This window comes from Mus caroli, unplaced genomic scaffold (assembly GCF_978045245.1).
Source record: "Mus caroli unplaced genomic scaffold, Mus_caroli_1 scaffold_4, whole genome shotgun sequence".
Lineage (NCBI taxonomy): Eukaryota > Metazoa > Chordata > Mammalia > Rodentia > Muridae > Mus > Mus caroli.
The window spans coordinates 39,625,465-39,642,326 of NW_028227259.1; the positions used below are offsets into that span (position 1 = coordinate 39,625,465).

At 49.4% G+C, this 16,862-nt stretch overlaps 2 protein-coding genes across 4 annotated transcripts in view; both read left to right on the plus strand.

Annotated features, from left to right (window-relative positions):
- Positions 1-8,307, plus strand: part of Jakmip1 (janus kinase and microtubule interacting protein 1) — a 119,760-nt gene extending 111,453 nt beyond the window's left edge. For both annotated transcript variants that reach the window (XM_029477928.2, XM_021162250.3), the window contains 4 exons: positions 501-704; positions 1,667-1,732; positions 6,907-6,982; positions 8,061-8,307. In XM_029477928.2, the coding sequence (XP_029333788.1) occupies positions 501-704; positions 1,667-1,732; positions 6,907-6,957 (321 nt within the window). In that variant the 3' untranslated portion in view covers positions 6,958-6,982; positions 8,061-8,307. The remainder of the gene's footprint in view (positions 1-500; positions 705-1,666; positions 1,733-6,906; positions 6,983-8,060) is intronic.
- A 5,259-nt stretch (positions 8,308-13,566) lies between these two features.
- Positions 13,567-16,862, plus strand: part of CUNH4orf50 (chromosome unknown C4orf50 homolog) — a 71,649-nt gene continuing 68,353 nt past the window's right edge. For both annotated transcript variants that reach the window (XM_085836177.1, XM_029477846.2), the window contains exon 1: positions 13,567-13,948. In XM_085836177.1, the coding sequence (XP_085692303.1) occupies positions 13,665-13,948 (284 nt within the window). In that variant the 5' untranslated portion in view covers positions 13,567-13,664. The remainder of the gene's footprint in view (positions 13,949-16,862) is intronic.

The window sequence follows — 16,862 nt, forward strand, 5'->3', positions numbered from 1 at the left end:
ACCCCGAATGACGGGACTCCTACAGCCAGCTCCACTGTCTCCTACAGCATTGCCCACAAAGGCCCCCTTACTATGTGCAGGATCAGGGATGGGGTGGTGGGTAGGACATTCTCCCTATTTGCTTCCAGTAAAAGCTTCCTTCTCCACACAGCTGGTAAGTAAATCATACAACTGACAAATAGTGACCCACTGGCTTCATTAGAATAGTGGGCAAGAGTAAGTTAGAAGCCGAAGAGAAGATAAATTCCAGTTAAATGGATTTGTTTCAGGGAGACGTGATTCTTTCTTCTTGCCCTTGTCTCCTACTCAGACCAAGGATATTTGTCTCTGTCCAGAACAAAACACTCAATGAGGTGTGCCTTGGCCAGAGAGACCCCCACATGCTCTGCTGGACCCTGCATGCTGACCTTCCCTCCTTAGCGTGACCTCTAGCATCATCCTGACAGCAATGGCTGTCGGCCTTTCTATAACCTCAACTGTCTCTGGTTTGGGTCATGCAGAAAATCCAGGACCTGGAGGCCACCTTGTACAATGCACTGCAGCAGGAGCCAGGGCGGAGGGCCAGCGAGGCACTGAGCGCCAGCCAGCGTGAGGACCTCCAGGCAGCTGTAGAGAAGGTGCGCAGACAGCTGCTGCGTCAGAGCCGGGAGTTCGACAGTCAGATCCTGCGGGAGCGAATGGAGCTGCTACAGCAAGCCCAGCAGGTACTAGCAATGGCCCCTACAGTCTCATTCCCCCACTCATACTTTCAATATATCCTGGGTCCCTGATGACCTGCTGGCACTTGATGGACATCAGGTACCCTGGATGTTGGGTGGAGAGTGACAGGTAGGAGTTCTGCTGACACGGCATCTTTTCTTATGGCTGCCTGTCACAGAGTAGAAAGCATTTCCTCCTTGGTGGCTGGGGAGACACAAGGCACTTGGGTGTTGTAAATGGTAAACTTGTATTCTCCATTGGCTGTAACATATCCATAAAACAAAGGTGATTCTCCCACCTTCCTCCAATGCTCCCTATATGGCAGCCTGATGTACAGGAACCACACTGCCTCAGCAACTCTTAGCTGTTAGGTTTGGGATGGCCAAGAATTTGAGAATCAGCCTAAGAGCCTGACTTGCTACTTCTTGGAGGACCTAACCATCTGTGCGGTTCATACGATGCTGAGCAGAGAAAAGAAGGTTCCAGAACCTTGATGATAGCCGAGGGAGGAGAAGCAGAAGAGATGAGCTACACAGAGCTTTGCTAGGATGCATGCTTCTTATTCATCAGAGCCTCCACCCACCTCATGGCATCCCCGTGAGGTGCATGAATGCACACACATCATGGCTGTCACCAGCACTACCTTCCCCTTCCCTGCAGCCCCCAGGTCCCTGCTACCTGGATGTTGGACTGAGTGATTGAGGCAATTCATCTTCTTGTCCTGCTGGGAGCCTAGGTGCCCCAGCTCAGGCCTCATCTCATGAGTGTACGCTGTCTACACTGGATGTGAGCAGGTCATGGACTTCACAAGCAAATGAAGTCTATCCCTCTGTAACAAGTCAGAAGAGAGAGTTAGTTCCTCAGGGGGACTGCCTGTCCTCTGGGTCTGTCCTTCAGGGATTCCATTCTGGACCACCATAAAAGACATAGGCCAGGTTTTTGTAACGCATGACTCGATGTGTTTCAGAAAATCCGGGAGATGGAGGGCAAGCTGGAGCTGCAGAGGCGCCAGCTGAAGGAGCTAGAGGAAAAGGTAGGTGGACCGGGAGTGCTGAGACCAGGTAGCTGCCCCGTTCAGCTTTAAAACCCAGGCTTCCTGTTCCCCAGTTCATCCGAGGAATCTAAGGCCTCCACAGGCAGATGCTGGGGCCACAGGGTCAGGAATCCATTTCAGTGTCTGGGTGAGGGTTGGCCATTTCAGTGTCTGGGTGAGGGTTGGCCATTTCAGAGTCTGGGTGAGGGTTGGCCATTTCAGAGTCTGGGTGAGGGTTGGTTCAAATCCCTTCAGAAAGGCTGAAAAGGTGAGCCATAGTAAAAAGATGTAGCCCAGTCATCAAGACCCAAGTCAGTGAGAGACCCTGTCTTAGAAACACGATGAACAACTGTTGAGAAATGGAGCCGAGGGTTCTCTAGTTCCCCATGCGTACCCATACACATGAATACACCTACCTATAAACACGTGTACCTACATACACAACCATGCACACACAGACACATATACATGTCAACACAAAGTAAATAAATAAATAAATAAATAAATAAATAAATAAATAGGTGAATGATGAATGAATAGATTATGCCTTACATGCAGGAAAAATTAAAAATAGCAAGAGTCTGGGGGAATAGTCAAATGGTAGAACATTTGCTTAGCATAAACAGAAGGCCTTGAGCTCAAAACATTAGCATACAAGCTGGGTGTGGTGGGGCATGCTTTCAGTCACAGAACTTAGGAGGCTGAAGTAATGGAATCATGAGTACAAAGCCCCCATCTCAGGAAACCAACCTCCCTCGAAATTAATTCATGTATATTTATATAAATTAGCAGAGTGCTACCCACCTTCACTGAGATGTATACTTAACACATCAGTCCTAGTAAACAAACCCTTTCAATAACGTAGATTATATTTCTAATTTTTGTTTGTCCATATTGTAGTCCCACTTTCAAGAATACACCCAGTACAGTGCCTGGCATAGGCAGTGTGAGAAAGAGAAAGAGTGAATAAACGAATGAATGAATGAATAATAGCAATCCCTGAATCTTAGCTCTTTTTACTGGGACAAAAGGACATAGTAATAATGAAGCCATTTGTATTTGTAGTTATTTTTGCATTAAAGATCTTTTTTGCTTCTTTTTTTACCTCTGTTTGTGAATGTATGCATGTACGTGTGTTAGTGAGGTCTATATTTGTATGTATGTGTGTGTGAGATGTAAGTATTTATGTGTGTGTGAGGTGCATGTATGTATGTATGTATGTATGTATGTATGTATGTGTATATGTGAGGTATAAGTATGTATGTATGTGTGTGAGAGGTACAAGTATGTATGTATGTGAGGTGTAAGTATGTATATATATATATATATATATATATATATATATATATGTATTATGTATGTATGTGTGTGAGAGGTGTAAGTATGTATGTATGTATGTGTATGTGTGAGGTGTCTGTATGTATGAATGTATGTATGTGAGGTGTAAGTATGTATGTATGTGTGTGGGCACATATTGAGATGTATGTGTTGATGAGAGTGCCTGTGTGCACACACAGAAGCCGGAAGAAGGTATCTGATATCCTTCTCTACCACTCTCCAACTTTTCCTAGGAGGGAGGACCCCTTGCTGAACCTGGAGCTTGAGATTTTTCCACTAGCCTGCCTCCAACAGGCCCCAGCAATCCTTCTGACTGCCATCCCATCAGTGCTGGGATAACAGGCATGTGTGGGATGAGAGACACAGGGCAGGGAGCACATACCATGACTGAAGTAAGCAAGACCATGCTATGGTGCCAGTCCAGGCCTGGCACTTACCAGCTGGCCAGATGTGACGATAGTGGATGTGTCTAATGCATGCTTGGTGAAGCTAGAAGGAAAACTCAGCATCACAGACTAAGCAGAATTCCTGGGAGGAAACAGTACACACGACAGGAGAGGAACACACAGATGCCTCCAACAGTTCTCGCTCACTCCCACGGGCTTCACACTGTGCACAACAGTAGATACACCAGTAGCTGTGCCTATTGGTCTAGAGAGATGGCTCAGTGGCTTGGGCAGCTCACCATCACCTGTAACCACAGCTCCATGGGTATCTATCTGACGCCCTCTTCTGGCTTCTATGGGTATTGCACTAATGTGCACATACACACATATACCACATAATTAAACAATAAAGTCTCTAACAACAACAACAACAACAACAACAACAATTACCACTTCCAGACCCCGTTTAACTTTGGGATATAGTAGAGTGAGCTGTTTTAGACAAGCCCTTTTGCTAAGAATTGAAAAACATAAAAATCAATCCTCTTAACCATGCTGGGCATGGTTGTGGTGCACACCTGTAATCCCAGTACTTAGGAGGCAAAGTTGAAAGGTCTTACAAGTTCAAGATCAGACTGGAGCGCATCCACAGGAGTGAAAAATGGCAGGCCAACATCCAGAAAGGAAGGATCCCAGAGACAAACACTTGCACTCATCCCAGAAGAGACAGCCAGGGTTATGTGGATGCTGGTCGCCACCCTGTGCTGCTGGCCTAGCAGACTGCAAAGCTAGTCGAGGACCACACAGGCAAGGTGACTGTACTGTGATTGTCACTGCTTCCTGTGACAACACCTGCTAACTGTGCGTCCCTTGAGGGCAGAGTGAAATTTCACTCATGTCTTCCCCTGAGGCAAAGAGTAGAGTGGTCCTAGACAAGTCCAGGGAGAAGTCATAGTTGCATAGCTTATGTCAAAGAGCAAGGTGGTAAGGCCGAGCTTACATCTGTGGGGTGGCGAGGACATCCGTGGGCAGAAGCACAGGCCTTCTGATCCAGCCTGATTTTCAGGGTAAGGCTAGGGTGCCTGAGAAGACTCTGTCTGAATCCTAAATGAGGATATGGGAAAGCCCAGAAGGAAAGACAAAGGCCACTTCTGGGCTGAAACATGCCAGGCCAGCTTGTGGGAAAGGAGCTTGACTCTCCAGGGACAGCAGGGACAAGTTGCTAGAAGTCACTGGACAGCAGAGTTTGAGGCTCTTCATCAGTTGGGCAGACTTCCTGGTGGTTGTCAGATACTAAATAAAGGTGATGGGGAGAGAGAAAGAGGAAAGTGCTCCTTGAGACTCCTTGAGGGACAGATATATTCTCCCTGAGACGTTAAATTCAGACAGGGCAATCACTAGTCTCTCCTGTATAGTTTCAGGTGCATCGCTGCCTGTGTCTGCAGGGGGCACCAGAGGTCCGTGTCTAAGCAGTAGCTACCTTGGTTTTCCCATCAGTTCCCTTCTGGGGAACCCTTTGAGCGGCTGTGCTAGATCCCAGAGTTCCCTCTGCTAACCCTCTAGGACTGTTGGGAAGTCCTAAAGGAATGTCAGGTTGATCCAGCTGAGAATACTATGGCTCCGTGGCTGGGCTCAGGATAGCCCGAGATCCTGGGGCTGTAAATGGAGAGCTTCTTTACTGCTCTGAGAATGAGACTTTTTGCCTCCCTGGGTGGCAGCAGTGAGGGAGGTGGGTGGGAGTAGGGGTGGGGGAATGAACTCTGCCTGCCATTCCATCCATAGGCACCTTGAGAGTCATAGCCAGATGTGACAACTGTACAAACGTGGCCACAAGGGCTGCCACTTATTAAAATGTTAAGAATGGGGTGGGGTGGGGTGGGGGTGGGGGTTGGGAGATGCCTCAGTCAGTAAAGTGCTCGATGGATTCCCACAATTCACACCAAGGACAGTTGGGTGTGGTGGGACACAGTTAGAAACCCAGTGCTGGGGAAGTGGAGACAGGCAGTTTGGGGACTCACACTGGTCAGATAGTGTGGCATAACTGGTGAGTCCCAGGTCAGTGAGATACCCTGTCTCAAAAACCCAAAGAGGACAGTGCCTAGGGAATGAAATCTGAGCTTGTCCTCTGCCCTACACTCATGCGTGCACACCTGCAACCGTGAGCCAACCAACACACAACGCATGCACTATACACATATAGTAATGTCAGAAATCAGGCTGGCTGGGTGGGTATATGCTATGCCGCCATGGAGGAGCACCCAGTTGTCACCTGGATTGTTTCTCTGCTCTCTCAGACTTTCTCAGAGCTGATTTGTGGGTGGCTCTGTCTCCATCTTCCCAGGAGGGCATGCCCAGGCCAAACACACAGCAGGAGAGGCTGACCTGAATGAATGGTGGATTACTAGTTGGCTATATGACAGGCCTAACTGTCACATCTAGGTCCTCCCAGTCACTCCCTGCAAGTGATCGTGGGAAACTCTGTGGCTTGTGATCTTTCTCTCCTTCTGTGGCCATTCTTATTCACAATCCACTGGATGGTCACTACACCCTCCTCGCACTGAGCCTCAGTTTCCCCATGTAGAACATGAACTATTCTAGGATTACAGTGACCTCTCAAGCTCTCGATCCTAGAGACTGGATGGAAGAAAGTGGTAATGTTATTTGGATTTTCACTTTTCTCTAAAAACAACATAGGAAACTATGATCTTGTTTGGTGGGGATTTTTTTTTAAATCCCAGATGGTGGTCATATTTGTTTCCTCTAGTGACTATTGATTCTGTTTAAACAGGGCAAGTCACAAGTAGATTAAGAAAAAAATATTCTTTTGAACTAACTGATCTGTCTTTTCTGGTTTTGTAAGAGTATCTTTTTTTTTTTTTTTTTTTTTTTTTTTTTAAGCAGCGTTTCTCTAAAGATGACTAGCAAAAGGCACATGATGTTTTAAATTAACAAATCTCTTTCCAGGGGCAGTGTAGGGAAGGATCACTTGTCTGCAGGTTGGCCTGGCTGCCTCCCTTGTTCTGCCCACTATAACATATACTGGAGAAGCACAGAGTGCCCTTGGGCAGGCCCTTCCCTTGTGCTGCCCTGTGCAGCCTTACTTTTATCCCCCAAAGTCTCTGCACACGGCATAGGTCTCACCTGGCAGCAGGGATTGATGGGATACCTGATAAAAGTGTAGGGACAACCCACTGAGCACATAAGGCTGGAGGGAGCAATGGCACCTCCTGTTGGCAGCCCTCCGCTCCTCTCTCTCTGCTGCCCCCTAGTGTTCTAGTTTTGTAAGATGCTGTCAGTGAATTCCATACCACATCTCACATTCTTTTCTTTTTCCTTTTCTTTTTTCTTTTCGTTTTTCTTTTCTTCCCTTCTCTTTCCTTTCCTTTCCTTTTCTTTTCTTTTTCCTTCTTCCCCTTTCTCTTCTTGTTTTCTTTTGGTCTTATGTTATAGTTTTTGTTCCTTTTTTTGTTTTTCTCACTAGCATTCATTCTGTGGCCTTGACGACTCCCATGCGCCGAGAACTCGGGTGTGTATCCTTTCCTTTCTACTGGCTGATGCAGAGCCGATTGAGAGAGGAGGTTGATTCCCCTCCGGCTGTGCTGCTCCTTGGGAAATGAGGAGCCTTGAGTGCAACCTTGTTTTGGATTCTCCCACTTCATCTCCTCAGGGGCCGTGTGGCCCTGGGTCCTTAGGGTCCTTAGGGTCCTGCCATAGAGGCACATGGTGAGGATTGCTGAGAAAGAGAGGCCCCACGGCATTTCATCCACAGAGTTTATGTCCCATTCCCAAAGCTATCTCCAGTCTGGTGTAGTTCCTGCTTTGTGCAAAGTGACCTTCAAGTGACCTTCCAGGGCAAGGAGCAGCAGGTTGACAAGCCAGTGGCTCATGAAGCCAGATCCCTAATGTGACTGCACAATGTCCGGAAACCAACAGTCTTTGGCTCCTCACCTCTGGATCTCAACCTGCATGCCCAGTTATGATGCCCGACTATATTCAGAGACCTGAAGACTGAAGGCATCCCAGGATCTGGCCCTGCCTTGGCTGTTGATTCCTTGTTTCCAAGCACCCAACTTTCAGCCTGAGTCCCTGCCTTTCCATACACTCCCAGTCCCCTTAATAGGGCTGCCCATAATAGGGCTGGTATCTGCCAGGACCTCTGAATTTTGGAGTCTTGACCCTGAATCTAACCTAGGCTGAGGATCCTTGAACTCCAGGGTACCCTTGAGGCTTGCTAGATCCCTAGAGGGACCACCCAATGTCCTTAGTGATGTCCCTGACTCTAACACTAGCTCGCAAGGGCTTAAGTTAGGTCCCTTCTATGTCCCATTGCCTGGGACATATCCAGGCACATGTTTGGTCATGGTATAGAGAGAATGAAGGGTTATCCTGAGCTCTGGGAGACAGCTCACACCATGCTCCATTGATGGAGTCCTGGGGCTTGGGATATCCAAATCCTGCTCCCCCTTTTTTTTTCTGGGTTGTGGAGAAGGTTCTCTGGGCAACTGTCAAGAGAGATCAGGATGGTGTGGGCTTGAAGATATACCAGGGCACTCTACTTAACCTTTGATTTTTGTTTCACTTCAAATTATCTCTTAATCTTACAGGCTAGACAAAGAGCTTTTGGAATTACCTGAGTCCCCGTGGTGCCCCATCCTCACTGAAACCAAAATCCAACAGCAACAAAGCTTTTCAAAGTCCAGAGCCTGAACACAGAACTTACGCACATTTGACGGTCACTTAAAGGGGAGGCCTGGGGACCTGGCCAGCCTCTGCTGTGGAGCTCTGCAGGACAATGGCGAGCCTTCCCAGTATCCCCACTGTGACATCTTCAGGAGCCAAGGGCAAAGGTGGATCTGGATGGCAGAAATCGATAAGTGCAATTAGTGGAAGCCCAGGACATGGGAACTGCTACCTTGGGGGATCGGCACAAGCCTTGTCCCCGTGCTGTGTGCCTCCCTGAAGGCACCGCGAGTGCCTAGAGGGACTCAGGCAGCCCCTCTGCCTCATGTACATAAATCTCCTTGGACTGAGAGTGTTCTTCCAGAGTTTATCTGCCAGAGCAACCAACGAAACCTCTGACTCCATGCACAGCTGGACTGGCAGCTAGTGGCCAGCAAGAGAGAGTTGGAATCGCCAATGTGGGGACCCTGTGGATTGTAGATTTCCGAGGAAAGCTGGAGGCTCTGACACTCTGACACTTATAGGTGTGACACCGCATAAGTCCCAGAGCATGGCTGTGCCTAAGACCAGGGAGGAGTGAGGACAGAGAAAACAGACCAAAGCTATCTGTTGTAATTTGTAGGGACATCCCATGAAGGAGCTCAAGCTGGTAGTGCAGCACCCAGAAGCTCTGAGGTCTGAGGTCTGAGGTCTGAGGCCAGGAGCACCCTTTACCATAGAGAAAACTACTGTAGAGCCTTCAATGCCCACGATTCTTGGTAGAGAGTAGAGTCATCTCCTCAGGTGTTGGGGCCTCCCAGAGCACAGGGGGTAAGATAAAGGGTAGTGCTAGAACGAGATGCTAGAAGTCGACTTCCAGAGGAAATTCCCCAAGAAGTAACTTTGGGATGCTCCTGTCCATCTAGGGCAGGTAGGGTGGGGCACCTCCAAAAGGACCCTGCCTATGTGGCTATACTCTTTCAAACTTGGGGTGAAGAGAATGTTAGCCATCAGATTGACAGTGTGAAAAAAGGATAGGACGGTGGGTCTGGGTGCAGGAGCGTATGGTGGGTTGCGATGAGACACGGCGGCAGCAGGCCAGATGAAGCCTCTTGCTGTGTAGTTACAGGACCAAGCAAGTGGCCCCACGATTTCCTGGAAGCAAGAAGAATGACTGGGGTTCAGATCAGGCCCATGGATGGAACCATGGAGCAGGGACCGGACATTATAGGGAAGCCAGATTCAAACACAGAGAGGCTAGGACAGTGCTCTGGATGGAAGAGCGGCCGTCCAGACAGGAGGTCATCCCGGGAGCTATGATGTCTCCAGCTTGAAGCAAACATAGCAGAATGGCTCAGAAGTGTTGACTCTCTGCTGAAATCTGAGTCCCCCAACACCTGTGACCCATAAGCCTCTGCAACCTACCACTATCCAGTGGCTTAATTAAATCCCAAGGAATTTATCTTTGACAAGCATCTGAGTCACTGAGTCGCAGGAATGTGGGCAACTGTCAGGAATATGGAAAGCGTGCTTGCTTTCTCTGATAGGAGATGCAGGGGGGTACGATTCAACTGACTTCTGTAGACAGTCATCCCGGGGCATCCCAGAGGGTCAAGAAGTCCACCACTCTGTCCCCGCAACCATCTGTCTAGAATCCCTGCAGGCTGTGCTGGAGTGTGGTCCTTGTACCTCCTGTCCCTACCTACTGTGAGGGAGAGGGCAGCCTCCCTGTCTGCCTGGCTCTTTCACTCAACACCTTATGTGACAGTGACACCTTAACTCTGCAGTCAGACCGGTCTGGGCACTCCCAGCTCAGTCATTTCCCTGATGCAGATAAACAGTTTCCTTGTGACTCTGAGGAACACAACTGACAGATCCCAGGCCATGCCTCGTGGAAGAGCTTCTGTGACCACAGCGGGATGGGTGGACCTGCATCATTCCACTCTGACATCCCGTCAGCAGCTGGCAGGAGCAAGGATCTGAGACCCTCGTGGAAGGGTTTTCCCAGGAGTATTCAGGTTGCTCGGTCGGGGCCAGTGTCTATCCTCTTCTACCCCCAGGAAGCCACTCAGGCCTGAGAATTCAGCTCACACAGACAGGTGTGCAAGCTTCCCGAGTCCTTATGGTTAGCTTAGGCATTTCTGCCAGAGTCCCTGCTGGGACGCACAGTCGCAGGGCTCTTGCCACCAAATACCTGTGTAGTTTCCAGGAGAGTAGAGCTGTAAAACCAAGGCTCCAACGCCAAGGCTACACTCTTCTGTAGGCAGGAAGGCAGGTGGAATTTTCCTTCGCTCTTCTTCTAGACTCACTAGGAGAATGAAGCCCATAGCTCATCCTATGAAGTCTTCAAACACAAGGTTCCACCTCTGTACCCCAGTCCTCTAAACCCACATAGCATGGTGATCTTGAGCAGGACAGAGAAGCTGAGGGGTCAAGGCTAGTCTGTCATTGCTGCAGCCTGTAGCGGCTAAGTGGGGAGACCCGAGCTGGAGTCAGGTAGCTAGATGAGCTGAGGACTGGGAGCCTTTAGCTTTAAAGTGGAGGGTGCTCCTAAGGCTGAAATTCCTATGTCCTACCAGGTCCTCTTCACTTTGCTTGGTCATGGAAAAGTGCTCAGTCAAGGTCCCCTGCTTAGCACAGTGTAGAGCCCCAACCCCGCCCATATGCTGTGCAGAAGCCAGGGCCTGAGTCTTAGCTCAGTTCTACACGGAGTCCACCCAGCCTGACACCCTCTCAGTTGCTTCCTATCCTGGCTAGGCAGGGACTACATGCTCTGGCCTGCTTCAGGTCCCTAACCAAGGTCATGTTCCCTGAAGAATTACATGGCTGCTGTTTCCTTTGGATTCCCTAGCCAGGTGACAGCCAGGAACCTGGCAATCCCAGTACCATGCAAATGGGTTGTTCTTTTATTTCTCATGCTTAACCTCAGGTTGTTAAGGGATTCCCATCAGGGAGCAGGAAGCCCCAAACCAGCCACTTTGGTGTCTTTTTCCTCTACCAAATTGTCAACAAAAACAAAACAAAACAAAAAAAACAAAACAAAGAAAAAACCTCAAACCAAAACAAACCAGCAAACAAACAAACAAACACCTCCAGACAACCAAGAGCCTCTGAGGGGTTTCTGCAGACTCCAGTATGTGTCCAGAGCCCTACTCTGGTAGAAGGTACTAGTCTCAAGGCTGAGCCTGCCCTTTCCCCTCCTTATCCATTCTCCTCAGGGCCAAGATTTTAAGATGGGTGCTGCAGTCATGGCCTGAGTTCTTTCTGTGGCTATCTCTCAGTCATGTCTCCTAAGACATTGGTCTCTGTCCTTATAGCCACTTTCTTGAGGCCTGTCTCCCACGGAAAACTGGTGGCCACAGGCCCAGGCCTCTACCCAGCATCCATTTCTCTTTTTAATCTTCCCAGTTCCACCTTCTTTTCCCTCTAAGTCTCGGTGAGTCACCAGGAAGAGCCAGCTGCCTTCGGGTGACAGTTATCTTCCCCTGGCAGGTAGCCTCTCTGGCCAGTGTTTCTGGGGCTCACATGCCCAGTACTTGGGGAATCCTCCCCGTGGTAGGGGAAAGAACTGTTTACTGTGTGTGGTGTCCCTTTGCAAGGTGCTGGCCACTTGCCCAGTACCCTGCAGCAGCTAAGCAGTAAGTCTGATCACAATGCAGACAGCTGAGGGCGTGGCCCAGGAAACGTCACTATGCCTATCACATCCACCCAGTATTCAGCCTGAGGATGTGCTGGGCTCAATGCGCAAGCTGTGTGAACCCACTCATGCATCCTCTCACAGACGCAGATGCCTGTACTCCAGACAGTGTCTGGATATCCTTGGATGAGATACTCAGTAATTTGTCCAGATTCATACCTGAGACAGGATTCAAACCCAAGGAGGAAGGCTTCAGCACCTCTGATCTGAGTTGATCTTCCTGTCCCTATAAGGCCAGTGTTTCCCATGGCCCATTCTGCCTGGCCTAACTCTGATGCAGCTCTTCACCCCCTGAGTCCCCCAGAGATCTACTGTTGGGAACTCTGAAGGCCTCTCTACAAAAGTAGAAGAGAGAGCCACAGACTTCATTGTTAGAGAGCATGAAGCCTGAGTGAGGTGCATCCCAGGCAACCCAGAAGGGGGTACAGACAGGATGCTTGGGGTGGGGTACACATGATTTCCAGACAAATCCTACTGGCCCCGAAGACCATAGCTGCTTCTTTCCAAGGATGGGTCACCCCAAGTTCACCCGCTGGTAAGCTGGGTAACCCTCCGACTTCATTAAGTGGGTTTATACAAATATTACAATAAATGTCTATTTTTATGGCAAGAGTCAATTGTACAAGAAAGACTGGGAAATGGAGAGAGAATAAATGAGCAGCTGTGTGCAGAGGTGGAGGGGGGGGAGATACGGTTTCCTTTGGGTCCCAGGGGCACTTTAGAAATGATCACATCTGTATGCTCTGAGGACAATGTGCTAAAAAACCTGCCCCATTATTTCCTGTGGAAACTAAGCTTCTTATTTTATAATAGCCTGCTACCTCCCTGACTAGTCCTGTCCTGTGGTATGGTGATGGTCTCAGACTTTGCCCCCTGTAGATCCCTTGATGTCACCTTAGACCAGCCACCTCCTTGATTCTGAATGGCCATAACTGCCCTATGCTCACAGTGAGATGTCCGAGACCCCTGCGTACCTGTGTCAACGTGGGCCCTTCTGTGTGCCATGTGTCTAGACACTCCTAGCCTATTGGCTGTGGCCTGGTGCTTGTCCCCACTCCACGGATCTCTGCCTACATCTGTCTGCTGCTCCCTGCCATTCCTGCTTTTCTCATCCCCTGCATCCCTTCCCTGACCCCGAGCTCTGGGGACTCGTTTTCTGATGCTCAAAGGCTGGTTTCATGTCGCACTTGATCTCACAGCTCCTGGGCTACAACATGCATTCTCTGTGTGGAGTCAGACCTGGATGTTCCTTCCCACCTGTAGGGTTTGGACAAGCTCTTCCACCTTCTGAGGTCTTTTGATTTTACCATCTCTAAAATGATCATGAGGATGCCTACCTCATAGGGTCACCAGGACAACCGGACTAGGTAGGTTCCCGAGACCTCTCAGTCCTGCATTTATTTCCCACCTTCTTTGCCTGGCAGATTCTTGGTCCTTGGTAAGTATGCGCTATACTCAAACGGCAGCAGGGACCGACATTCGTTACGGTTAGGAATGAGCTTTGTTTGCTTGGGAGAGCCTGATGGTACTCTCTGGAAACCATCCCTTTCCTCTTTGTGTGCATTGCTAAGCATTTAACTCCAGGTGGCTGCTGGTCTGAGCCACACTCTAGCTTTGCTGTATCCTAGCTGGGCCAGCTTGTAAAATGAGATGCTCTGTTCGTATTGTATGACTTTGGTGTGGATGAAACCCAAGCTACCCACTCATGAATAATCCACCTGTTCTTGTTCTCCTCAAAGGACGTTTTCCGGGATAATCCAAAGGCACAGTAGCCACCTCAGAATTTCCAGAAAGTCCATGTTGTAGACCCATTCCATTTTGGCTAAGTCTGAGCCAGTGAAATGTTTCCGGGATGGAGCCGACAGCCCAGGGACAGACGGAGAAATGCTTCAGCTATGTCATCAGAGCTCCCAGCATCGATGGCTCGGATGGGATAAACGTGGACGTGAAGATTGACACCTGCTGGGTGTTCCGAGACGTGGAGGAGAGTGACAAGGAGCAGGGATGCCTTCGAGAAACAGCCAGCAGCCTGGACCTGGACACAGGGCTGCTCAGGGAGCAGCTAGAATCCTCCGAGCAGAAGCTGTTGGCAGCTGTGGACAAGCATATGGTATCAGAGTCAGGGCTGAGGAGCAGGTGGGTGTAACCCTGTGAGCATGCCTGTGTGGGGAGAATCCCCTCCTACACATGGTCCTTTGAATCCTGTCTCCAGCTGAGGTCCCAGGCTCACCCGAGGTGTAGGCCCAGCCTCAGGGGGTCGTCTGCCCTCGCTTCTGTCTGTCACTCTTGGCCTGTGCTCTTGGTCACATGTTTCCCCTGGGTAGTCCCTTAGCTCCAGGAACAGAAGTGGCCCCAGAGTCGCTGAACCAGCTGTCTGTCATCTCTGTCTGGCCTCCCAGCTCCTCCGCTATCTTGGTACAGGATATTCCCGACCCCATCCTGAGTTGTTTTTCCTGCTGCCTCTCGTATGGGCTCTGCTGCCTGGTGGAGTCAACACAGACCAGGGTGGCCATTTGAATCTAGGTCTTTTTCCAAACCCTAGTTTTTCTGGCTTTTTCCTAATGGCACCTCCCTTCCCTTTCTCCCGTTCCCCCTTATTTTCCTCTCTTCCACGCCCTCTCCTCTTCTTTCTGTTTTCCCTTCCTTTAGTGGTGCTGGGGATGGAACTCGAGGCCTTGAATATCCTAGAGCAGCACTGTGCTGCCTGATCACACCCCAGCCCTTCCCCCTCCCTCCTTCCTTCCATCCCTTTCTCTCCCTCCCTCCCTTCCACCTTTCCTCCCTCCCTCCCTCTCCCCTCCCTCCCTCCCTCCCTTACTGCCTTCCTTCCCTCCCTTCCTCTCAAAAGGCAGTTTCCATGGTCAGCTGGCTGCATTGTTATTGGCCTGTGACCAGTTGGGCTCATCATGAAGGAAGGATGGGTTTGGTAGAGGAATGCTGTTCTCCTCCTTGTAGCCAGGAAGAGCGGCAGTGGGGTCCCCAGGGAGTTTCTTGAGACTGTGTGTGTTAGTTATTTTTTTCTGTCACTGTGAACAGACACTCATGTCATTAATGAATGGAGCACAGGTTCATTGTGGCTCACAGCGGGTTTCAGTCTGTGATGTGCATTCATTGACTTGGACCTTGGCGGAGGCACCTCTGCAGCTGGAGCCCAGGGTGAGACCATAGCCACTGTTCTCTTTGAAGATGCGGTACACATCTTTCAGGAAAGAGCCAGGGGATAGGGAGGTAGGATCTGTGGAGGAGAAAAAGGACCACTCTGGCCTCCATTCTGGCCCAACTTTGACTCTCTTGAGGCCTGTGATGTATATAATGTTATTGCCTCCTTTTCCAGAGGTGGAACTATAGAGTCAGAGACAAGAAGAGCTGCAGTGTCTAAATGTCCCTCTAGGAATGCAGATGCCCAGCTGACGTCCACTAGGAAACAGCGAGTGTCTGGGAGTACACACTGGACTTGCTGCAGTCACAGAGTTAACGTGTAGGGCTGGTGAGATGGCTTTAGTGGGCTAAGATGCTTGCCACCAAGCCTGATGACATGAGTTCAATTCCTAGGACCCACTGTCACCTGTCTACCACACATGCACTGCTCACCTGGCCTCCACAAAATTAAAAAAAAAATAAATAGAGAAGTGCTAACATGCCAAAGGTCTTAAAAGTTATTATTATGGAAATAATGCAGAGCTGGGCGAGGAGGCTCATAGCTGGAATCCCAGCACTTAGGAGCTTGAGCTAGGAGGATTGCTGTGAGTCACAGGCCAGCCTCGGCTATAGATTCAGCTCTTGTCTCAAAAAAAATGAGGTTAATTAGCTAATTCAAAGAAATGGATAAAACATAAAAATAACACAACTGAGTTGTTAGAAAATGGATTGGAAAAAAAAAAAAGCCCAATCTCATCTCACCAAACTGTGCTTCACAGTCACTTCTGACCTAGTATAGCAAAGTCACATGGGGTACTTGTCACCCTCTCGCTCTGAGTGAGACCTAAGCCCTCAGCAGGTGTTCATGGTGAACATCCTGCTTGTTTTATGAAGGAGACACCAAGGCTGGGGATGGTGTTTCACTGTGCCTATACATCCCTCAGGGCTGGATTCCAGGTACCAGGAGTCTAGCCTGTGGCCACTGTGGGCCCATATATTCACGGCAGAGCATCTTAGATTCACAGTACTCTCTGTGACACCATGCTGACAAGCCTCGTGTGATTATTGTAGACAGAAAAACAAAACAAAACAAAAACAAAAAAACCCCACCCCTTGCCCTTTTCAGGGTCCTGTGAGTATGGGTGTCCTATGCTGCCATGACAAATGGCACAAACTTGGTTCCTTTTCTTGGGAGTAGCGTGGTGGGATTGGAGACAGGACTTCACACAGCCTGTGCTGGCCTCCGACTCGAGCTCTGGCCCTGGATGGCCTTAACTCTCCATCCTTTTGTCTTTCTCTCCAGGGTGCTGAGGTTATAGGCATGCATCCACGAGACTTGGTGGCTTAAAAACAGCCTAAAGACACGGCTCCATCTGGGAGGTGCCCAGTGTAGAAACACTAGGACCTGCGTTTAGATCCTGCAACACCCAAGTAAAAGCCAGGGGTGGTACACACCTGGAACCACAGTGTTGTGAGTCAGAGATGGGGGAATCAGTGGAGTGCACTGGCCAGCTGAAACAACCAGTGAGCTTCTCGCTCAGTAGGAGGCTCTGTCTCTAAATAAATAAATAAATAAATAAATAAATAAATAAATAAATAAATAAAGTAAGTGGAGGGTAGTTAAGGAAGACACCTCATGTCCACCTCTGGCTTCACACATGCATATGCACCTGCACTCACATAGTGTTTCTAAAGCAAGCAAGCAAGCAAGCAAGCAAGCAAGCAAACAAACAGGCAGGCAGGCTGGCAGGCTGGCAGGCAGGCAGGCAGGCAGGCAGGCAGGCAGGCAGGCAATCAGGCAGGCAGGCAGGGAGACAGACAGACAGACAGACTATCAAATAGGAACCTAGGTATGGTTGGTTAACAGCCCTGGAGGCTGGAAATTAGGATTCAGGCTTAGCTCAAATTGTTA